At 43.1% G+C, this 23793-nt stretch overlaps 2 protein-coding genes across 12 annotated transcripts in view; one reads left to right on the top strand and one right to left on the bottom strand.

Moving 5' to 3' along the window:
* The window catches only part of LRP3 (LDL receptor related protein 3), a 46361-nt gene extending 35574 nt beyond the window's left edge, over positions 1–10787 (top strand). For 2 of the 8 annotated variants that reach the window (XM_053271053.1, XM_053271046.1), the window contains 5 exons: positions 1226–1401; positions 1486–1540; positions 2828–2934; positions 6778–6890; positions 7589–9692. Coding sequence is in view for 7 of the 8 variants with exons in the window: in XM_053271046.1 (XP_053127021.1) it covers positions 1226–1266 (41 nt within the window). In the remaining variant the exon portion in view is untranslated. Of the gene's footprint in view, positions 1–1225; positions 1541–1765; positions 1909–2827; positions 2935–6777; positions 6891–7588; positions 9693–10641 lie in introns of those variants that run through there. The other 6 variants (XM_053271049.1, XM_053271047.1, XM_053271050.1 and 3 more) reach the window with 6 other exon arrangements.
* Positions 5791–23793, bottom strand: part of SLC7A10 (solute carrier family 7 member 10) — a 90933-nt gene continuing 72930 nt past the window's right edge. For all 4 annotated transcript variants that reach the window (XM_053271057.1, XM_053271058.1, XM_053271056.1 and 1 more), the window contains 9 exons: positions 19830–19981; positions 18279–18404; positions 14745–14898; positions 12623–12746; positions 12414–12517; positions 11869–11965; positions 10759–10908; positions 6740–6917; positions 5791–6151 (listed from right to left, as the gene is read on the bottom strand). In XM_053271057.1, the coding sequence (XP_053127032.1) occupies positions 6024–6151; positions 6740–6917; positions 10759–10908; positions 11869–11965; positions 12414–12517; positions 12623–12746; positions 14745–14898; positions 18279–18404; positions 19830–19981 (1213 nt within the window). In that variant the 3' untranslated portion in view covers positions 5791–6023. The remainder of the gene's footprint in view (positions 6152–6739; positions 6918–10758; positions 10909–11868; positions 11966–12413; positions 12518–12622; positions 12747–14744; positions 14899–18278; positions 18405–19829; positions 19982–23793) is intronic.

Below are 23793 nucleotides of genomic sequence, written 5' to 3'. Positions count from 1 at the left end.
AAGTTATTTCCTGCCAAACGGAGAAACGTAATTTGACGCTGGACATTTCCGATCTAGCTCGACTGCCTTTGCCCCCAAATGTACTTGATCCACATGCAATTTTTGTTTGTCTTAGCTGGTGAATTAGTGTGAGGGGATGATGTGGGAGAGGGGAGGGGAGGCTAGTACTGAAGGCACAGCAGTATGTGGCATCTGTTGCTAAGCAACACTTGGCACCCCCAAATTCCTGATGGGCATTGGTAGTGTCAAGCATGCAGCGTGGATGGCATTGGCATGCATGACAAGATAACAGCCAAAAAGCGGCGGGGGGGGGCTGCGAAGATACAGCACTTTTGTTCCAGATGTGTTTGCTTGCAATTTTTGTGAAAAAGTTCAATCTTAGAGCAGCAAGTTCAGGGCCCCCTGATTGAAATCCAATGCGGAACTATTCCATTTTTCCAGGTCAATTCTACAGTCCAGAAATAGGACATTTCTGCCTGCTTGCTTAGATGCCTTATTATACCTCCCCACACCCCACCTCGTTCTGCAATCTGGGTCCCTTTTTTTAGCATGAGGAAGCAAATGTCATGGTGAGGAGAGTGGAAGTGTGGACTCTATAGCAGAAGTTGGTAGGCTTAGGGGTTGTTGGTACAATTGTAACTAGGGAGGGTTGAGGATAATTTGCGCAGGAAAATTGGAATTCTGCAGCAAAATAACCCAAACTATGAGCCAAGACAGGCTGATTTCTGTGACTGGTGTAAATGCTGCAAGATGAAGAAATATGTGTATACTTATTTTGTGTAATTTGTTTCTGCTTGTCATGGCGAGGGCCATTAAAGCCCTGCTTTCTGAATGACAAAATCCTGCTTGGCTTCCACATTCCCAAGATTCTGAGTGTCCACAGAAAGTATTGCTGCATAAAGGCAGACTCAAAGCAATGTTTGATGTGAAAAGATTTCTGTCCAGCATATGCTAGTGTCTCCCCTTTTTCAGGAACAAAAAGATCTCATTCCACTTATTGTAGTAATTCATTTGGACCTTAAAAAAAAAACAACGTTAATATGCTGAAACCCATTTTTGCAGCCCAAAAGGCTAGTGGGGGTGGTGGAAGGTGAGGCTTCTCGGGAGTGAGAAATGGTGTGCTACGCAATAACAATACACAAAAATATTTGGTCATCGATGTATCCAGACGTTCCCTTCCTTTTCTGGAAGCGAATCTATGGGCGCAACCTATGGTATTCCACAGGGAGAGTCTTGCAGAGGGAAGGGGAGCCTGCTTTTGGGTAAAGTGTAGCCGAGAAAGAGTGATCATCATCAACAACAACAGTGCTGGCCCGGAGTCTGTCAACAAGGAATGTGAAGGAGGAGGAGGAAGACTCTGGTGTCCGTGTTGGAAGACTTGCCTTGCCTTTTGACACCCATGTAAGTAAAGGAAGGAGCCAGGGGGGTATTAACCTTAAATCTGATTGCATTCCCCTGTGCTGGTTTTTGTATCTTCTTCCATAGGGCAAGTGGAAAACCGGTACTTAAGATGCTGCTCTTTCAAACCTCAATTTAAGAGGTAGGTGTTGTATCAAACTAGCAACTTCTGAGACTGACTTTTTGTGTTTTGACACCAACCTGAGTGACACCAACTATGCTGGAAGTTCCTTTCTGACAGTTGCCATGATCCAAAAGTATGTGAGTAACACCCAAAAGGTTACTCCCTTCTCTTCTGTGGGTCAGGAAGGGTGTTCCCTGCACAGCAGATTAATTTTGGGCACCATGACTGTTCTCTGACACACAGAAAGGAAGAGGACACAAACCTACACATGTGAAGATTTCCAGCTCTGTGCTGGAGCCCTGGGGTGTGAACTGGAGATGCCATCGTTCAACATTGTAAAAATGTACCAAAGATAACAGATGAAGCTATTAGGGCTTGATCATCAGGTAAGTTTCAGTTAAACACAATTTACAATAGAGGCAAATTCATTTTAATTTTACTTTACTTGAACAAGCAAACAGCATCTGAAATCCAGTCACGGCAGCAGTTACAGTATTTCTTCTCATTCGTTAGTTATAGCTGAAACGTGTAGTAATCTCACAGCAAAATACAACTGTTATACTGTTTCACATAATAGTTGGTGCTAAATGGTTTGCAAGGTAATTAATGTGATCATCAAGGGGAGAAATAGTTCTAAAATTCACATTGCAAAGACTGAACTGTATTGTAGATCAGACTTGTGCAACTAAATGGAAGGCACCAACTATTCATTGAGGTCATTCACACAGTCAAAAACTGTGTTCTACCTCATTTGGGTGTGCGCCCAATTTTTGGTTGCGTGGAAGCAAGGTAGGTGGAAAACCTGGGTGGCTTTTCCTCCTTCTTTGATTCCACACAATCACTTCTATCCAGGTTTTCCTCCTACCTTGCTTCCACACAACCAAAAATTGGGAGCATACACAGCTCCTAAACCCAGACAGAACACAGGTTTTGACTCTGTGAATGACCTCAGTGTTGTTCAACACCATGACAGCCAACGTCCTGCATTTAAAAAGGCTGTTTAGCAGTTGTAGAAGACTGTTCCATTCATCTATTTAAATCAGAATGTCCAAGAGTTTATAGATGACTATGTCCATAAGTGACTTCCTACGCTTAGTTACCTGAACAGAATAAAGTTTGACAAAGTGGTAAAGGCAGGATTTGATGATACTGTGTATTCAAACGTCTTTCCAAACTGCTAGGATTCCTAGAGAAGTGTATACAGCTCCTCTTTTGAGTTAATGTCCAAATAGGGCTAAAGTGAACTTGAATTTGTCATCATGTGGAGTGGTGAATAAATAATGTGATTGTTCCCCATGTTTTCAGATCACATCAGGGCATCTGTGCAAATCTCTTGGTGACCATGGCAAGGAAGTGCTGAATTGCACTATTGAGAATGTGTTGGAAGTGTTGCTGCATGGTTCACCAGAATGGTAAACACATTTTATTAGTATAACCTACTCCCTGTCGAACATGGCTCATCTAAATTGGTCTTCATGCTATCTTGAAGAGAGCCCAGATGTGATGGAGCCTTCAGATATCCAGGTTATCTTTTTGGAACCTTTTGGTGTTACAAATATGGACACCGAAGGCACAAATCCTGGACTATTGATAGTGAAGAAAATTGCAGAAAAAATGGAGGGTGGATGGGTTGGAACACTGCCTCCCCACAAAGCTGCCACAGCTTAGGGTTGCACATAAATGCTTCCCTCATGGCCCCCATACCTTATCTTAATTTTTCTTGACTGGCACCAAATGGGAGCTGCCAACTTCTTCTTCAATGGAGGTGAGGAAAGGAAGGACTCAGCCAGTGTCCAAGGACTAGTCACGTACTTTTGACCCAGGAGGAAGTGATTCCACTTGTTTCACATTACTGTACTCACCATGTGAAAACGCTTGCTGAATCCACCCCCAGAGGCCAATTACTTTCAGTTTTCCTCCCCAGGAAATATACAACATTGTGCTACCTGCTCAGTTAAAAACTTTGGAGCATGATTCAGTCAAAGTTAGGCTCTTTTATGTCCCTTTGATAGTAAGGGAGGAGAGTAAAGCACACATAACTCTTCCATTCACAACCACGGCTCCTAAAACTACTCAGTTTTTGGCTGCACTGCACCTCTCATGATTGCTACAAAGTTCAGTATATGTGATGCACTGTACTGTATTTTAAAAACTTGCAGATTAACAGTTACTGTGGTTGCTTGGAGCTATTGTGAAATATCTGTCTGCCTGTGATTGCATTTTCAAAAAGTATCTTTGGTACATATGCCACCACTATTGTTAACTTGTGATCATGCTGAACTAGTTATGTCATGGAAGGCACTGTGGTAGTGAAAAGCACGGATTGGTTCCCCTGATGGCCAGTTCACAGAATCATTATGATACACACTGATTGTTTCATCATCTGCTTTTGGGGGAATGGGGTGGGGCAGGGTGGCTAGCTTTGTAAATGTCCCACATGTCCCTGCAATGTGCTTAGCTATTTCTGTGGAATTTTGTATCGTGGTCTTTAGGACATAGTAAGGGATGGGGCTTTTTTATCTAACAAGTTGCAACAAAAGTTGTTGAGACAAGCCCAGCTTTGTATTTTCATTGAGAGTTGGGGGGAAAAGAAATTGCCTTAATCATATTGAAAAATCAAAGGCTTACACTAGGGATAGGCAAACTTTGCATTCTAGGTGCTGTTGTTGAACGACAACTACAATAAATTGTGGCAGGAGATTATGGGAGCTGTTCAACAGCTGGAGTGCCAAGGTTGCCAATAAACTATGGCATGGGATAAGAGTGGGCAGAAGGTGGCTCATGCTCCACCGGCCCAGTTTCTTATGTACCAGCTGCTGACTACCAACTACTAGGTTCTAGAATTCTTGCAAGGAATGCTGTAAATTGGTCTGATCCAGTTGGATATATCAAGCTGTCTTGTACAGAGTCAGGCCACTGATCCACAGTTTGCACCGACTGGCAGCAGCACTTCAGGGTTTCTTTCCTAGTTCTTCCTGGAGATGTCAGGGATTGAGGCGCATACCTTCGTTCCTGCAAAGCATATGTTCTTCCACTAAGCGATGCCGCCTTCCATGTGCTTATGCAAGAATAATATACATGGATTATATCTCAGCCGGGAAGAGATCCTGATTAAGTACTCATTTCTTCGTCATTTCAACACACATGGATGGATCACACAGTGATTCTAATGTAAAGCTAAGTTGACTGCAAAACTTAAGGCAGCGTGCTTCTGGCTCGAGATAGGGTGTTGCAGTTCAACAGCTGAAGTGCCAAGGTTGCATCCCCCTGATTTATAGTATGGAGCTACAGCTGCGTTGAGGAAGAGGTTTGGTTTGCTCTGCCTGCGGCTAGGAATGACACTGTTGCAGTTGCCTATTAAGAAGTTTTGAGACATGGTAGTAGTCATGTGCATAACCTACTATGTGAGCCAGAGACCTGCACATGAAGTCCCCATAGTCTGCACTAATTTTGAATCCATCAAGATTGCTTCTAACTGTCATTGTAATTCCACAGGGTAAAGCAGGTAGAAATGTTTTGTATGAAGGAACTTTTCTTCTACTGTTCAGCAACTAGTTTTATTGGAGAGCTGCTTTGGATGGAAGGGGGAGAGGGTGAGTGGGCCAAGATCCCCACCCTGTTCCAAAAATGACCCATCAGCAAGCCCCACAGCTACAGCTGCACCACTTGGGGGCTGCAAGCTGCGGCTTGCTAAGTGATGGGGACAAATTTGACCTAGAGAGCTTCAGTTGTTGATCCTAGTACTTTCTGATTTATTTAACAAATGCTCACCAAGAAAACAAAACAAAACGCACCAAAGTCCACCTTGGCATTTATAAATTAGGATCCACTGCCCTGGAAGGACTTTTTGTTCTTTTCTGTAAGAAAGAACTTCATGTGTACATAGTTTTTCTATTGTGTGTGCAGAGCATTTCTTTTCTTGTAAAAGAAAACCAGGGAGACTCCGTGCACATGCACATTAGAGACATTAGACTGCAGCCCCCTATGTGGCCAAGATCTTAGATGTGCATGGAACGCTATGGGGATCAAAGTACTAACTGCATTCATGGGTTTGCAACATAGCTGTTTCAGAGGAGTGTCATGATTGCACACAGTTCCCTTGAAAGTGCTGCATTGTATTCTCTGGTTAACAGAGGCCCTTGTTTTGAAACTTTCCAGAACCCCATCAGCAGTTCTTTTTAAAATGACTGAAATAAACAATCACCACCAGCATTTTCCATATCCAGTCTGAACCATCTACCTGGCTAAAATGCATTCAGAAACAAACAACCAGCTCATTTTATTTTATTTTTCTCTTTTTTTCTCTTTTTTTCTTTTTAGGAAAAATAGCTAAGTGCTATTAGCTGTCCACTAGAGCTCTTGAAATGGTGTTTCTCATTTTATGTGTTTTGCTACTGGATTTCTAAAAAATACATTTTCAAGATTTTTTTCTTCTTTAAAAAAAAAAAATCATTATGTAAACAACAACAAAAACCCCACTACTACTGTTGTGTAAAATAAATCATTTTTTCAAGGTCTTTTCACTTGCTGGGAGGGGTGAATGAGTGAAAGGTAGATCATCCTCTTCTGAAGATCCCCCCTGAGGATAGACGACAAAACACACCTTCTGGCCCCAATGCGTAAAGGATTCTGCAAAGAACAAGCAATCAGTTTGTCAGTCCAGTTGGAACTGGATTTATCAAAAAGCTCTTTATGATGGCCAGTTTGGCCACTCAGGGGTAGCCCAACCCAATAGGTAGTAGAGGCAGCTATCTGGGGCACCAGAATTCTAGAGGTGTCAGACCCGAAAACTAGAACAAGGGCGGGCAAAGCATACGAGGTGGCGATAGCAACATTAAGCTTTGCCTAGGGCAATAATCTACTTTGAGCTGATTCTGCTGCCATGTAGATGGAATGTGGGGTTTTGTGAAGCTGCAAGTTCAAACCCCACCTCCACCATGGATTCAGATATGGGCTGAATGTTGACAATTCTGAACCAAGTGCTAATTGTTGTGGATAATCAAGGGCATGCTGTGCAACAGTATGGGAGCCTAGTACCATTGTGGACACAACTGCGGACACAAGTTACGACATTTTCGCATTTGCGCAGTTAGCATGCCTACAATGGCACTAGGCTCCCATACTGTTGTGCCATATTTGAACCATTATAAAATGTTCTCTATTTGTAATAGTTACACGGGTTTACTTCCCATAGTATATGCTACTGTGGATACTTACCTGTTAGCCTATTTATACACTTTGGTTTGTTCTTCCAGTACACTCCAAGAAAAAACACTGGCACTCCAGTTAATATGATAATCAGTCCAATTCCACAGACTACTGGCTCAGAATATAAACTGAAGATCAAGAGAAAGGCCCAAAATATCAGGTAAGTGATTGGAACCAGGAGATTGACCTAAGAGGAAAGAAAATATTGGACGTGTACAGAAGCCAGTTATTCCTATCCTAATTCTCTCTTTCGTAATTTTTATCCTAATATCCCCAGTTTCATACAAATCAAAGTTGTGCTAAATGCTTAGCTGAAGGGTGTGGGATGTGTTAATGATTTTTCTTTTAATTAATAAGAGTTACAAAACAACCTATAATGCGCAAAAACAGGATGTTAAAAAAATGTACAAACTTAGAGACATGTAAGCAAAGCAAACATTTTGGTATACTGATGATATTCTGATTACTACTAGGACTAAAGATCAAGCTGATAAAAAGTTTGGGGAACTTAACAGAATGGGCAGTATAAGATTAACAAGGGAACAACTGAATGAACAGGGTGGGGTTTATCATTTTTAGATACAGAAATCTGGGTTAGTGGGGGTTCAGTTGAAACCCAATGGTATAGAAAGCCGTGACAAAGGAGATCTGAATGGATAGAAATTCTGCACACCCTTAGATAGTAAAGGAGCAGGTTGTTAAGAATGCAATTCAGAGGGCTATAGGAATGTCATCTAGGGAGCATATTTTAATTATTTAATATGCTGCCCTGACTCTAAAGGCTCTAGGTGGTTTACAAAAGTAAATACAATAAAGGCAGAATAAAATAGCCATTAAAACAATTTAAAACATTCACAGATTACTAAAAACCAGGCTAAAAGGGTGCATCTTAAGGACTCTTAAAGGCAGGTAAAGATGTTGAAACACAAACGGCTATAGGGAGTGCATTCCAGAACCCAGGAGCGACTACAGAGAAGGTCTGCTCCCGAGTCGCCGCCGGGCAAGCTGGCAGCATCTGGAGATGGACTTCTCTTGAGGACCTTAATATGTGGTGGGGATCATGCAGAAGAAGGCACTCTCCCAGGTAACTCAGTCCTATGCCGTTTAGGGTTTTAAAGGTAATCACCAGCACTTTGTATTTCACCTGGAAACCTATTGGTAGCCAATGCAATTGTTTTTAAAAACTGGCATAATATGGTCTCTCCAAGAAACTCCAGAGACCAATCTCGTCACATTTTGGACCAACTGAAGTTTCTGAACCACATACAAAGGCAGCCCCATGTAGAGTGCATTGCAGTAGTCAAGCCTAGTTACTGCCTGTAGGCAGGCATTTAGTGGAGTTATGCTGTTTCCTGATGATGAAGCCATGGAGAGATAGATTTGGGTGTCATCAGGGTATTGATAACTCCCTGCTCCAAATCTCCTGATGATCTCACCCAGTGGTTTCATGTAGGTGTTAAAAAACATTGGCGATTGGATGGAGCCCTGAGGAACGCCATACAATTGCTCCCACTTCAGAGAGCAACTATCTCCTAGCAACACCATCTGGAATCCACCTGAGATATAGGAACAGAACCACTGCAGAGCAGTATCACCCATTGCCAAATCCCCCCTCCATGGTCGATGGTATCGAAAACCGCAGAGAGGTCCAAAAGAACCAACAGAGTCACACTCCCTCTGTCCATTCCCTGGTAGAGATCATCCATCAGGCCGACTAAGGCTGTCTCCACCCCATAGCCTGCTCTAAAGCCAGTTTGAAATGGATCTAGATAATCAGTATCATCCAAAACTGCCTGGAGCTGATCAGCCATATTGAGAGACATCTAGAGAAAAGGCTGAAGAGTTGATTCAGATCAATGGGTATAAACTTCCATTGTGTAGGAGTAGGAGGGTAAAGTTTGAAAAGGGGTTGCTGGTTTAAAAAATTCCATTTGTAACAGATTTACATGGCAGGCACAGGAAATTCTTAACAGACATGGTGTTAAGGCTAATGTTGTATGCACAGAACCTAAGACATCTGAAACATCTAGTTAAATCCCAACTATATGATAATAAATGTGAGGGGGAAGATTGTTCCATGTGTGAGGAGGATGAGGGGTGGTGTAAGGTGAAGGGGACAGTGGATAAGATAGAATGTGCAGAATGGACAATGTTTTACATTGGGGAAACAGGGAGGCCATTAATGAAAAGATAAAAAGAGCATTTGGCTCATATGCAGCACAGTAAAAACCAAACCGTGGGCGATGCACATGAGGGGGAAAACAAGAAATCATGAGATATATTGGTCACTGAAAGGGTTAAAAGTTGTGCGTGTTTTCTTCTCTTCCCTTCTCATTTGTTTCTACAGGCGGACCTCATTATTCGCGGGGGTTCCATTCCTTGCTTACAACCGCAAATAACGAAACCGTGAATAACGAGGCATTTTATCTGTGGGAATTATGGGGTGAGGCTCTGGAGCCTGGAAAATGATCCAGAAAAGTCAGGATGGAGCACAGCACTGTACTGTGGCCACCTCCGATCTTACACTCTCCCACTCTCTAGCTCCTCCAGTAATGTATGCATTACTGTAAACGTTAAGCTTCCTTACCCCACAGTTGAAGTTCAGCACTCAGCAAGTGAAAACGCATGTGAGTTCCTTCACCCCACTGTGTTCAAGTTCAAAGGGTCAAGGTCAAGTTCAAAACCGCAGATATGTGAAACACCCTGCTGTGAATATTGAACCTGGTGCTTATTTTTTAAACCATGGTTATGCGAAACCACGAATACTGAAACCGCAGTTAACAAGGTCCACTTGTACTTTTGGTTTGGCTACTGTATTTAAGGCTTGAAGTGTTGCGAGCTGGTATGCCAAAAAGAACACTAAAGATGGTGTTTCAAACCAAAATGTTTGCTTTGCATACATGTCTGTAAGTTTATTTTAACATCCTGTTTTTGCACATTAAAGAGGCAGTTTTGTAACTTTTGTGAAGTGTTGTCATGCACATTTCATCGCCATTGTATCATTTTAATTTTTCAGACAGGATGAACAATTTTAACAAACATACATTAAGATAAAGAAACATAACTGATAACAATTACATTTTTCAGCATAGTATATTTCTCTCACTTAGCTTTATATAATAATAAATACACACCCCGTTTCTCAAAACCCTCCCCCCTTTTAGATAAATAAATGAAAGAAAAAGACTAACAATCACTGATCACTAACCTAACAAATTTTTAGCCAATATAAATTAAAGGTGTGGTGACATTAGCCAGATAGGATCAAAAGCAGCTTCAGGTCTAGTCAGTTTAACTCAACAAGGAAGCCTGAGTTTACTGTTCTTGCCTACTCCGGCCATCTTTCTTTTGGCTCATGGGTTATATATGAATAACTTTTCACTTGTGTTTTTAAAAAAAATGTAAACCACCTTTTTGAAGACAGTTCTAAAGCACTCAGGTCATAAAGGCAGGGAGGGATATGCACTACTACTTCTGGGCACTATCCACAGGTTTCCACCGAAGACACACTAAGATGCACGCATGTACTTCTCAGCATCGCTGGAATCAAGTTTCAGCTTTTTTCAGATATTGCATAAATCACTAGAGAAAGCTGCAAAACCATTCTTGTGGCAGTATAGTGAAAATAAAAACATCAACAGCACTGCCCTCCTTGTGAAAAGCTGTGATCAGTATGTAGCTTCAGTTTCGGTGCATGGTACAGACTATCATTTTGCCCTTTTAAGAGCGTGGAAGAGAGGTGTGACAGTGGCATGCCCCATTCCCCTTTCAGTGCACAAACTTCTCCCACTGGTGGAAATGGGCTGGTGAGGACAGGAGGGTTGCAGGAATGCAGGTGCTAACCATATTCATGCTCCTAGTGGCGAATGGCTGCATTCAGTTATACTGATGTTTTCTTTCCCTCACTCCAGTGCATCATGGAAAGTATCTTGTGGAAGTGAGTACAGGGGTACTTTGCTGCCTGCCCGGCTTTGAATCACAGGCCCCCATCTGTAAAATGCCATTCAGGTAGCCCCAATATTTTTCACCTTGATGGGTCTGAAGACTTTGGGTTTTTTCCAGCGTAGCACAATCAAGCCGATTATTGTCACTCCATAGCAGAGGTAATTGATAAAGGACACATAATTAATTAATGTGTATGTCTCCCCAACAAGCATAATGATGACTGTGGCAAAACACTAGGAAAAGAGAAATGTATTCTTAATTGAGGCATTACTGGAAGAATTAACAAGATAATTAAGCTTTTAAATTTACGTTTTATCTGTTTGGCCTCGATGTAGGAGTTAAGATGTTCTACATGGGCCTAAGTTTCTACTGTTGCATCTCTGAATTGCCACTGTACTGCTAAATCTACAGTCCAGTCCTATGCATGTTTAGTCAGACGCAAGTCCTCTGTATTCAATGGACCCTCCCTAATGTGACTTAGTGTCCTCTTAGTACCACCACCCATCCCTCACATCCTTCCATGGATGTCTAGGATAGCGGTCAGCAATTAAAGGGCCCTTATTTGACTTCACTAATCCATATGGTGTGGGAAACACCCAAAACATTCTTATATCGTTAGGAATATAACTGTGAGGTTTTGCGGACATGAAAGTGAGAACTTGCAGGGCTTTTTTGTTTAGTATTTGTCTCCAGGTAATAGATACCTCCAAATGAAACTTCTCAAAACCAATGTGAAAAACATTACTTTGGAATTGATTGTCTATATGGATTTTTCTGGGATTATTTGATAAGCAGGAGGTTGGAGTCTGAAAACCCACTTGAGGATCCTTGCTGAAAATTCACCTTCATAGCCAAGTTCAACAAAGTTTATATTTACTTCAAAATGTAATATTACATCTTACAAACAAAATAAATCAAAGGTATAAACAAACTAACTTTTTAAAAAGCCAATAATGAAAACTGAAAACAAAAATATTTTTGAGCTTGCTCTTGTCCATGGCCCACCTGTACAGCAAGGTTTTACAGCATTCCCTGAAAGATTCTGTCACTCAACAGGTGTTGCTTGGCGATCTGTGTTGAACAGCTCCTCTTGTGTATTCTGCCACCTTTGTTTGACATCACAGATGTGGCCTTTAACCTGAGCATTACTAAGCTGTGTAAGATAGTATGGTGAAAGGAAGCATGACACTTACACAGACAAGGAGGGCTGGAATTGGAGTGCAGTGCTTGACGTGAATCATGGCCAGCAAGCTGGGTAAATGGCCTTCTCGGGCTCCAGAGAAACACAATCTGAAACAGAAGAGCACCACCATCCAGTGGGATGTGTACAGCATCCATCATTTCAACATACAGCACCAATAGCTCACTGAATCATTACCCTTCTTTAAGTGATTTCCACATCTTTCAATTGCCAGAAGAAAATGGAGACTCAATTGTGCTTCATCTCCCAGGAACTTATGAAGCTGCCTTCTACTGAGTCAGACCACTGGTCCATCTAACCCAGTATTGTCTACTCTGACTGGCAGCAGCTGTTCAGGGTTTCCAACAGATATATGCCCACTCATATTTCCCTGAGCTCCATGGATAAAGGGTGGATACAAATAGATTTATTTCAACTGACAAAGGAGCTTTGTTCTGTTAAACCCAACAAAACATTCTAGCTATCAAAGAATGCTAGTTAGTGTCCCCCTTCCCGAAAAGAGAAAGCATTCAGAAATAAAATCGTACTTCGTCTAACCTTGATGAGGTAAAAAGGTATCCATTTATTCCTCCGAATGTAGACAGAGCCACAGAGACTGGCATAACCCAGGAAAAATAGCCCAGTAACTTTTCACCAAATGTCTAAAGCAACAGAAGGCAGAGAAACTGAAAGAAACGGCAGAAGCACAGTACAGGAGCAATATCCAACCAAACCAACTGTAAACAGCCAGGGAATGTTTTACTTACTACCGCAACAGCGTTGGAAGACAAGAGCTCTTGGGGTGACATGGCAGTGAAATATGCAATATTGGTGAACGTGTACACAAAGGTCACCAATGGGATGGATATGAATATGGCACGAGGTAGATTCCTAATGAGAAAACCAGGAGGGTCGATAAGAATTGGCATGCACACACATCCTTTGCAAAGTGCAGACCCTGAATGGATCCCCCCCCCCCCAGCATAACATCAGGGAACTAAAGCGAAAGGAATGGGTTGACGGACTTCTCTTCTTCATAGTTCCACTTGAAGCCTATACACCAAGATGTTTCTGTGTCACAAACTGGGTTTGGAAACAGCCCATCTCTGGCACCTTTTTCTGTTACACCAGGCCTAGTAAACTTCATAGAGGAAAGCTGCCCACTAGAGTGCAGTGCTGAGCACGATGCTGTCAGCTGACCCCCCAAGGCCCTATGAGACCCTTGCCTCCAAGCGAGCCTGATGGTATGAGCAGCTCCCCAGAGGCAACAACAGACCACCCCACACCATCCCTCTGCTTGACTGACTCCCTTGGTACTGGACCCCGCAGCCTGCCTAAGACTTGCAACTTCTGTCTCTGCTTTCACTTCCTTGCCCTGGGCCGGGCCCTGCCCTGTCCTTGACTGCTCTGCGCTTCTGCCCCGTGACTGTCCTCCTGTGTCCTGTCCCAGCATTTAGCCAAGGTGTATCACAACCACATCTACAACTGCTGGCAGCCCTTGTATGGAGGTGGGGTGAGGTGTTCACCCATAAAAACACAACCCAGATAAATAAAACATACTGATTGTGCGCTCAGAGCCTATGAGGAGAGCTGGTCCTGTGGTAGCAAGCATGACTTGTCCCCATAGCTAAGCAGGGTCTGCCCTGGTTGCATCTGAATGGGAGACTTGATGTGCGAGCACTGCAAGATATTCCCCTCAGGGGATGAAGCCGCTCTTGGAAGAGCAGAAGGTTTCAAGTTCCCTCCCTGGCAGCATCTCCAAGATAGGGCTGAGAGAGATTCCTGCCTGCAACCTTGGATAAGCCGCTGCCAGTCCGTGAAGACAATACTGAGCTACATAGACCAATGGTCTGACTCGGTATATGGCAGCTTCCTATGTTCCTATGCCTGTTGGGATGTATGGCACAGGTAGGTGCCAGTGCCAAGGTTACAGTCAATACATACTGGTTGAGGGCAGGGCTTGCAGTTCTCATCCCAGTTTTTCTCCCCTCTGTGTGAATATTTCTATGCAGTTTGACTGTCTGCATGGGACTGAAGAAGCAGAAACTATGCTTTTGGGGGGGGGCAGGGGGGGGGAATAATTAATAACCACAGACATGCTATACATTTTTTTTTAAAGCTGGCAGGGAGGGAAAGGTATCCTAAAACATAAAAAAGGATGGCTCTGCAATAACAAAAAAGGGGAAAAATAATGCACAAATACTGCAAACACAAACATCATATATGTCTGATACGTATGTTCTCACAGACAGTGAGGTGCATGAATGCTAGTTGGCAGCAGAGAGACAGACACATGCACAAGCAAAATCTGCAAATAGAATCTGGTTTCTAAATACCAGAAGTATTGAAAAACTTCCCCCAAAAAACAACCCTACATCCACTGGGGTTTTATTCTCCCCCCACCCCCCAAATAAAAACAAAGCCTAGCAAAATTCTAGTACTACAGTGAAACGGCTGAAAATATACAGACAGTTTTAGATACATTCTTAGAAACTCACAAGGGATCAGGTGAAAACTTAGGTATTCCAATACTGGTAGTTCTTACTCCATTCACTACCTGCCCAGTTACTTCTTGCAGCCTTCCACTCTGCCTGCCTCAACATACCTCCTGTCTCCTTCAGTCTCTGTGTTCCTGCTCCCTTTCCCCAATCTATGACTAAATAAGAGGGCAGGGGGGAATTCCAGCACATATGCAACCCAACCAAACCAAACACGTAAAATGTAAAAGCACAAATTTGGCTGCTTTGAATAATTGGTTCAACTCCCAGAATTTGGGTTTTGTACTTGCAGATCGATGCTATCCCCCACCCCCCCTCAGTACAGCCCCATGTGGAAAGAATGTGGCTGGTTTCTCTCCAAACCCCAGTCACACTGGGAACAAATACTTGCCTGCGAGGATCAACTAATTCTTCTGTTACGTAATTTAGGAAGTTCCACCCACTGAATGCAAAGGAGCCCTGAAGGAAGGCCAGTGCCAAATGCCCCACCGAAGGAGTCATCCAGAAATTGAAGGCATTGCTTGGGAGCAGTTCTTCATAGTTTCCTACAAGCAAACGTTCAGTGAGAAGCACGGCACATCTTAACACATTGTGAACCACCCAAGGTCTGTTTTGTATGGGCCGGTATATAAATATACTAAATAAATAAACACACACACACACACACACACACACACATTAGTGACCCAGGGATGCACATGGCATGCTGAGGAGCAAGGGAATTGTCCCAAGAAGCAGCAACACTTTTCCCCTCTGGATAGAGCCAGCCTCAGCCTCTTTACTGTCAAAAGGTGACAGGGCTAAGTTGCCAGCCTGCCTAGTCAGCCTCCTCCTGGACCCCTCCCTCCCTCACAGTTGGCCTCCTTCCTCAGCAGCAATAAGTGTTTCCCAAATGGAAATGGACATGCACATTTCACAGAGGTTTTTTTCTAGAGGCTGGAGCTGGTGAGGTCAGGGTACATATTTGGAATGACCTTAAATCCGTGGTCATTGAAGATGTCTCATATTCTCCACTCAAGGAAGGATGCTTGCCTAACTTTGTCAGTGGGAAGCCAGACATGCCAATTGTGGCACCTGAACCAGAAACGATATTATGTGGACCAGCAATGTCCGCCTTTAGATGGCGTATGAAGGTGCATATGAAGCTGCTTTATCCCAAGTCAAACTACTGGTCCATTGGCGTATCTAGGGGGGAAAGCGCCTAGGGCAAGCACTGAAATTGCGCCCCCTGTCCAAACATCTGACACTCATCTTTCAGATAACTTTACCATAATATCAGCTCAAAAATACAAGTCAAGCTCGTTAATCTTTTAATATTTCAAAAACCATTTAGCAGTGGATGTAGCCAGACCAAAAAATGCTGGAAAACTACAAATTTCAGTATGCTGGGACTCATGAAATACCCAAATACTATGTGGAGGTGTACTTGGGAAACTAAACAGAAGTGCCTGTCTAATTCTCTACTATGCATTGTAGCATCACTATTACGTAAGTTTTAAAAATAAATGGAGAATTTGGCTTTTCCCAGATACTCTGAAAATAATTAAAGGGATATGCAGAGTAAACTGTGTCACTGCTTGGAATATATTCTAGTATTTCAGAAAGACAGTTAAAATGAGAGAAAGAGAGCAAGAAACTCCCAGTGGGCCTTAATAATAAGGATTTCACACTGATTCAAAGACAAACTCACCATTAATGGCCATATTATTAAGACATCACATTTAACTCACTTATCACAAGAAGCAAAGTAAGAACAAATGAATACAATCCTAGCTCATAAGCTTCAGCTCAGTATTCACAAGCCCTGATTCTCTGTACATAGTTCCAAACTAAATATGTGTACAGTGACTTATATATAATTTTTTTTTATTTTTTAACCTGTAGCCCCTTCGAGGAGCTTCCTAAAGGCTGTGGGGGGGGGTCTGCAAAGGTTTCCCCTCTCCACGCTGGCCTCTAGGGCCTCACAGGGACCATTTGAGCATGTGTCCTGGCCATTTTAAAATATATATATATATATTTTAAATGGCCGCTAAAAACAAAATGGCTGCCGCGCATGCTCAAATGGCCTCTGTGAGGCCTGGCCTGGCCTAGGGCCTCACATAGGCCATTTGAGCATGTTCAGTGGCCATTTTGTTTTCGGTGGCCATTAAAAAAAAATAAATTAGAAAATGGCGCCCCCCCTTCAAGTGGCGCCCGGGGCACGTGCCCTGCCTGCCCCACCCTAGATATGCCCCTGTTCATTAGCTCAATAGCATCTACACTCATTGGCAACAGCTCTCCAGGGATTCAGAAGGGAGTTTCTCCCAGCCTTATCTGGAGGGAAACAGGGATATTCCCCAGCTCTCACTGCCAGGGACTGAACCTTGAACCATCTGCATGCAGAGCATATTTTCTGTCACTAAGTGGGCAAAGCTCCATCCCTCCATTTAGAGAGGGCTGCCTCCTGTATGCTGCTCCTGTATGCTGCATGTTTTTCTTGAACAGCAGGCTGGTGAGCAGAAATTGAGCAAGTCACACTTCCCCATCACACTATCGCTATGCCGAAAAAGCTTCACTTCATGCACATCAGGATGCTTTTAAAGGAACAGGGCAACTTTAAAAAGTGGGCAAAGCTTTTTAAAGCGGGCAAGCTCATAGAAAAATAGGACATCACAGTCTTATAGTATATACAGGAGGCCCTTGTTATTCTCAGGGGTTCCATTCTTGCCTACAATCGTGAATAAAATGTGTATGGAATGGAAACCGTGAATAATGAAATCTTAACTCTATGGGAATTTGCGGGTTAGGTTCTTGCGTGTGCACACACAAAATTGTGTGTCCAAAAATCCATCTTATTTATTTGTTATTTCTCTGTGTAAACTGCCCTGAGCCATTTTTGGAAGGGCGGTATGGAAATCAAAATAATAATAATAATTGCCCAAAATCACAAAGAATGCAAGAGGAAAGCAGAAATAAAAGCAGTACAGCATAGTACCTTACTCTCCAGCAATGCCCGCCCAAACTCCCAAATTGGCCAATTTTTCACTGATTTTCGCTGGCTTTGGGGTGTTGTAGTAAGCATGAGCCACAACATGGGTCTGTGCTGCCTCCAGACCAGAAATGCCACTAGAAATGCCATCAGACGTGACACCAGAAGTAACTTCCAGTGGCCCAGGAACCGCAAATAGCCGAAAATCGCCTATTTTAGTGCCGCGGATAAAGAAACTGGGTCTCGTAAGACACATCCACAAATACTAGAAACCGTGATCCGCATATAATGAGGGCCTCCTGTATTAGAAGTTTAAATTAGCTTGATACTAGGTTAATTGTAGTCCCGTCCCCCCACAAGAACTCTGGGAATAATAGTTTGAGGAGTGTGCTGAAATTGCTTATTAGTAATCCCTGGCTCCCTCCCAAAACTACATTTCTAATGTTTCTCTGTAGAGAGAGAATGGCTGCGGAACACGTTTAGTTCTGTAGTTATGTTCTCAGTTGGCTGCCGGTAAGCCAGTTCACATGATCATTAATGGGGTTGGGCAATTGTCCTACCCAGCTTTGGGAGCTGCAAGTGCTCCCAATCTTCGGTCATGTGCTAGTGAAAACCTAGTTAGGAGGAGGGGGGAGTGATCGTCTGTGAGATGGGAGCTGGGTAGGATGGTTTTCCCTCCTACCGCATCCTACCCAGCTCCCACCCTCACAGACGATCACTCCCCCCTCCTCCTACCTAGGTTTTTGCTAGCACATGACCGAAGATGGGGAGCACTCACAGCTCCCAAACCTGTTCTGCCCTATTAACAACTGTGTGAACTGTCTAAGTGCATTATCAGATTGAAGCATATCATAAAATATTCTAAAATCTCCTGACCCCACCAGAAAACATGGTGTTGTGTTTTCTACAGCAGCACTGAAGTCATCATAGGGCTATTCAGCACTTTTGTGTGAGTACCGTTGAAGATCTGTACGAAGCCCACGATAATGATGAGGCCCAAGGCCAAGAGTTTTCCTGCTGTAAATATGTCCTGGATGCGTGTGGCCCATCGGACACGGGAGCTATTTACCCACGTCAGTAGTACTGCGGAACAGGAAACAATGCAATTATTATTATTATTTTAAGCTGAATTTAAGAGCAAACATTTTGGCTTTATTGTAGTCTAGTTTGAGTACTTTTTGCCAATAAGCAGATTATTTGATAAATAAAACTAAACATTCCCAAATGCTAAGCAGCTACTTTTGTAAGATAAGGTAAATTGTGTCGTCAAGTCGATTTCGACTCCTGGGGACCACAGAGCCTTGCGGTTGTCTTTGGTAGAATATAGGAGAGGTTTACCATTGCCTCCTCCCATGCTGTATGAAATGATGCCTTTCAGCATCTTCCTATATCACTGCTGCCGGATATAGGTGTTTCCCATAGTCTGGGAAACATACCAGTGGGGATTCGAACCGGCAACCTTCTGCTTGTTAGTCAAGCATTTCCCTGCTGCGCCACTTAAGGTGGCCACTACTTTTGTACTAGTACAAAATATAGAGAATGTTCCAATATGCATTCAGATATTCTGAAAATAAGCAGAACACATTAGAATATTCCATCTGTTTCATATTTTGGTAAAAAAAACTGAGGTGCTAAGACAGGCCAGTGTTACCACCCAAAACAGCTCTCTCAAGCTCTAGAAGGCCCCAATACGGGTATCTGTACAGGTGTGAATCCCATCCGTGTGATGCACAGAGACCACACAGAGGGACCAGGGCTTTTTAGCACAATGATCTGCAGTGGGTGGATGGGGGACCCACAACAGGTCATGCCTGGGCCTCATGTGGGTTGCGTTTCTGTTCTTTAGGATTTTGTTTTGCAAAAAGGAGAGAGGGGGAGAAAGACAAAGACACTAGACCAAGAAGCACTGCTACCGAGGCAAAGACTGCTCTGGACAGAAAGCTTCTTATATCCTTCTGGTTTGCAAAGAAGCCAATGGCAGGCATCCACTGTTGTGGTCAGCATAGTGCATATGGCCCGGAGGCTGGATAAATGCCACAATGCGAAGAATTGCCACAGGAGGCAATGTGGAGCAGAATCCCTTGTCACAAGGATGCAAACTGATAATATCTCACACAGTTTGACCAGCTGGATGCAGAAGCTGAGTGATTAAAACAGAGAAAGAAGGAGCATGCTAGTGAAGGGCCGTTCATGTCACACAAGAGCATGGTTTGGTGTAACATGTGAGCTAACCCAAAGGGGTGGGGGAAGGACATTCTGTAAAAAATTTAAATGGAGGTTGTAGTTGGGACCAAAGGTGTGTCTCGAGTCTCATAAGGCTGACGACTATTGCTGTAGCATGACCGGAGAGAGTCTGTCTTCCCACTTTGGACAATACATCTCACTTGTTATTTCTAATGACCGTGTCAGCGCTGCTGCGTAGAAGTCCTCGGCAAAAGGGGATGGAGCTGTCTCCTCCGAAAATGCTGCCGAAAGCAAGCGGGCAGAAAGCTATTGGCAAATACTCACATAAACACACCATGGAGAGGACTCTGGAGGCATTGTAGGGTGGGATACAGTTGGGGAACACTGGCTGTAGGACATAGTTTGAAAAAGTCAATGCAATAACAGCCAGGCTGGTGGGATACATGATAAGCACTGCACTCCACAGCAGCAAAAACCTGAAACCAAGAGAAACAGAAAGAAGATCATCTGTTAAACCAGGAAACTCTCCAAGTCACTTGGCCGCAGAGGGGACCTAAAATCTCATCATGATCTTTATGAAGACACAGTTCTCCCCTCAGAATGAATCATTATGTCTGTGCATTCCTCTTTCTCTGAAAGCTGCTTCAGCTGTTTCTTGCTGCTCCACTGTGTAGAAGGCCTCCCATGCTGGCATCACACATGAGTGGAAAAGGCTGTTACTGGCAGAGACGTTTTGCATATGATATGACTGATGTACCTGATAACCATTTCCCAAAGATTATGTGCCTGCTCTAGGAATAATCTGCACCAATTGAATTCTTTCCAGGCATCCAGTGGACATTCAGCAAGGTAATCCATTAGATTGGGAAATAATGTAGACTAAGTGGATTATATTGCTGAATCACCCTAGATGTCTGGAAATATGGAACCCTGCTAACTTGGCAAAGAGGCACCTTTTAACATGGTGATTCTCCTTTATTGAGCAGGGGGAGAGTAACTGGCCCTATTCACCCCCAGCACAGTACCTCCAGTGACTGTTGCTGGTGTCTATCTTATGTTTCTTTTAGATTGTGAGCCCTTTGGAGACAGGGATCCATCTGTGTAAACCACCCTGAGCCACTTCTGGAAGGGTGCTTTAGAAATAGAATACTACCACCACCACCACAACAACAATAACAACTTGAAGAAAAAACAGGGTTTAATATTGGCTGCATAAGAACAGGCACTAAGAACAAATGAAATAAGAGCAAAAGTAGAAAAACAAACAACAAACAGCAAGTGCCGCCTTTGTAAAGAAGCAGATGAAACAGTGGACCACCTAATCAGCTGTTGTAAAAAGATCACACAGACTGACTACAAACAAAGGCATGACAAGGTAGCAGGGATGATACACTGGAACATCTGCAAAAAATACCAGCTACCTGTAGCCAAAAATTGGTGGGACTATCAAATTGAAAAAGTGGTAGAAAATGAAGATGTAAAAATATTATGGGACTTCCGACTACAGACAAACATCTGCCACACAATACACCAGATACAACTGTAGTCAAGAAGAAAGAAAAACAAGTCAAAATAATCGACATAGCAATACCAGGTGATAGCAGAATAGAAGAAAAAGAAATAGAAAAAAACAAACAAAATACAAAGATCTATAAATTGAAATTGAAAGGCTGTGGCAGAAGATCAAAATAATCCCAGTAGTAATTGGCGCCCTAGGTACAATTCCAAAACAACTTGAAGAGCACCTCAACACCATAGGGGCCACAGAAATCACAATCAGCCAATTACGAAAAGCAACTTTACTGGGAACAGCCTATATTTTGTGATGATATCTATAATAATAACAACAATATTGATAATAAAATTCAGCCATCCCAGATCTTTGGGAAGGACTCGCTGTCTGGATAAAACAAACCAGTTAACACCTGGCTGACTGTGTAAACAAGAAATCACAACAACAACAACAACAATGATAAATTAAAAATAGCAGGTCTGTGAGGCCTTTTAAATCTTGCCCATCTCTCCTGAAATCCAAAAGGGGTTATCCAGGCTACCTAATTCCTGCAGAAGCAACAAACAGTCTTGTATTTTAAAAGATGTAATAGGTTTATCGTGGGTGGCACAAAAGCTTCTGTGGACTATGGTCGACTGTGTCCGTGGCAAATCTGGCAGTGAGCTCTAATCCCCAAAATCTTGTACTCCAATAAAATCCATTAATCTTTACTGTGCCACAGGACTTTTGTCTTTGAAATCTGAAATGACATCTAAGTAACACAGAGTTCTGCTTTTCCCTCTGCAAAATGCTTCATTCTTTGGAGACTGTTGGCAATATATTGGCTTAGCTATAATAAACAGAGCATTAGACAGATCCTTGCAAGTTGCAGAGACATGCAGTGATTGCAAGCAAGTACAAACTCCCCAGGACTTCTTCAAGATTTAGTATTCTTGGAGGGATTTGTAACCCAAGTAAAAAAATGGGCTCCTCCCAAGTCAAAGCTGCTTATTATGCAAACCCTTGGTGACTAATCTTCCTTCACCTTCACTTTCGAAAGAATTTTTTTTTTTTTTATGGAGAGACTGGACTTTGGTGGTAATTAGAGCCTGGCAATTTCATAAAGGCAGCTATTAAATATACAGGTTAATTAACTCCAGGTGAGAGCAGGTTTCCTAGGTCATTTTATGGGTTGCGCAAATGCTAAGTGTAAAGGATTAAAAACCTCCCTTGTGTTTTTCTTTTAACACTTGGTTATTTCAGCAAGTGCCACCTGGGCTGAAAAATAAAAGGATGTTGCTTCCAGCGTTTCACAGGTGAAAATGGGGACATGCTTGTAACATCATAACACAGATTGCTGCTCGACATCTCCCCATTACCTGTTGATTTATTTAGTGTTTATTTCCCTTCCTTCAATACATATATTTCCAGGGCGACTAACAAAATTGCAATACAATGCCTAAAATGAAAACACACACAGATAAACTGGCATAAAAGAAAAGCAGCAGATACAATAGCTAACTGTTGTGCATTCCAAGCACAACACAAAGTGCTGCTTGCAGCCAATAAAGCCTTAACAACTTGGGACCAAGATCTGCAGGGCTGCCTTCTGTACGAGCCTGCTTGCCTTCCTGGCCACTGCGTTCATCACTGGGGGCCTTGCTCTGCATACTGTTTTCTTCAGAGGTCCATTTGGCTGAGGCATTTGGCTTTCTCAGGAGCAGTGCCTCAGCTGCAGAATTCCTACCCTAAGAAAAATGGTTGGCCCAATGCCATTTTAGTTCTTGGTTGCTCAATGGTTTCTAGAGAGTTGTAGTCTCAATTGTATTGTCGAAGTTTTGCAAGATCTCTGCCTGGTTCCTGCCCTCCGCCCCATTGATGTAGATGACAGGTGAGCTTCTCTGGGAGAAACAATCTAGAGATGTGGCATCAGCACCAAAGAGGTCTCTTCTACCTCATCCCTGATGGCAGCATTATGTTGAGAAGGATCTCTGAGGATGATCTTAGTGAATGGGAGACTGATGTGTGAGCAGGTATTCTTCCAGGTATCCAAGTTCCTGCCAGATAGGGCTTTATAGGCAAGTACCAGCACCTTGAATTGTACTTGGAAGCAGACCAGGAGCTGGTGGAGCTCTCTGTGCACCAGCAAGATAAATCCCCAACTCCTGGTCCTAGTGAGTAGCCTAGCGGCTGTATTTTAAACTAACAGCAGTTTATGAGCAATGTTCAAGGGCAGCCTTACATACAACACATTAATAGTGTAGTCTGAAAGTTACCAAGAGATGGATAAGTGTGGCCAGACTCTCTCTCTCCAGGAAGCAATGCAGCTGGTGCACCAGTGGGGGGCGGGGACGTAAGTGCTTTTTTGTCATGGATGCTACTTAGCCCTCTAACAACAAAGCTGGATTTATGAGCCCTCCCGGACTGTGGGGAGAGTGCCTTCCCATGCAGAACACATTGGACAGCACCTCCCCGAACAGAACACCAACAGTACCTCCATCTTTTCAAAGCTGAGGTTCTACTTAGTATTGATCTTCACCCAGTCAATTACAGTCCAGATAACAATTTAGCACTTACCTGAATCAGATACAAAGGCAAAAGAGCTGGGTGTCATCAGCATATTGATGACATCTTGCTGCAAATCCCCACATGACCTCATTCAGCAATTTCATATAGATGTTGAAAAGCACAGGAGACAAAATGAAACCTTGTGGAACTCTAGCATAAATGCCACAGGGCCGAGCAGGAGGCCTGAGGGAGTATTCCTGTTTAAAGAAGTTCTGGGACATGTAGTTT

The sequence above is a fragment of the Hemicordylus capensis genome, chromosome 9, assembly GCF_027244095.1.
Source record: "Hemicordylus capensis ecotype Gifberg chromosome 9, rHemCap1.1.pri, whole genome shotgun sequence".
NCBI lineage: Eukaryota > Metazoa > Chordata > Lepidosauria > Squamata > Cordylidae > Hemicordylus > Hemicordylus capensis.
This window is presented reverse-complemented; position numbering and strand designations above follow the sequence as displayed.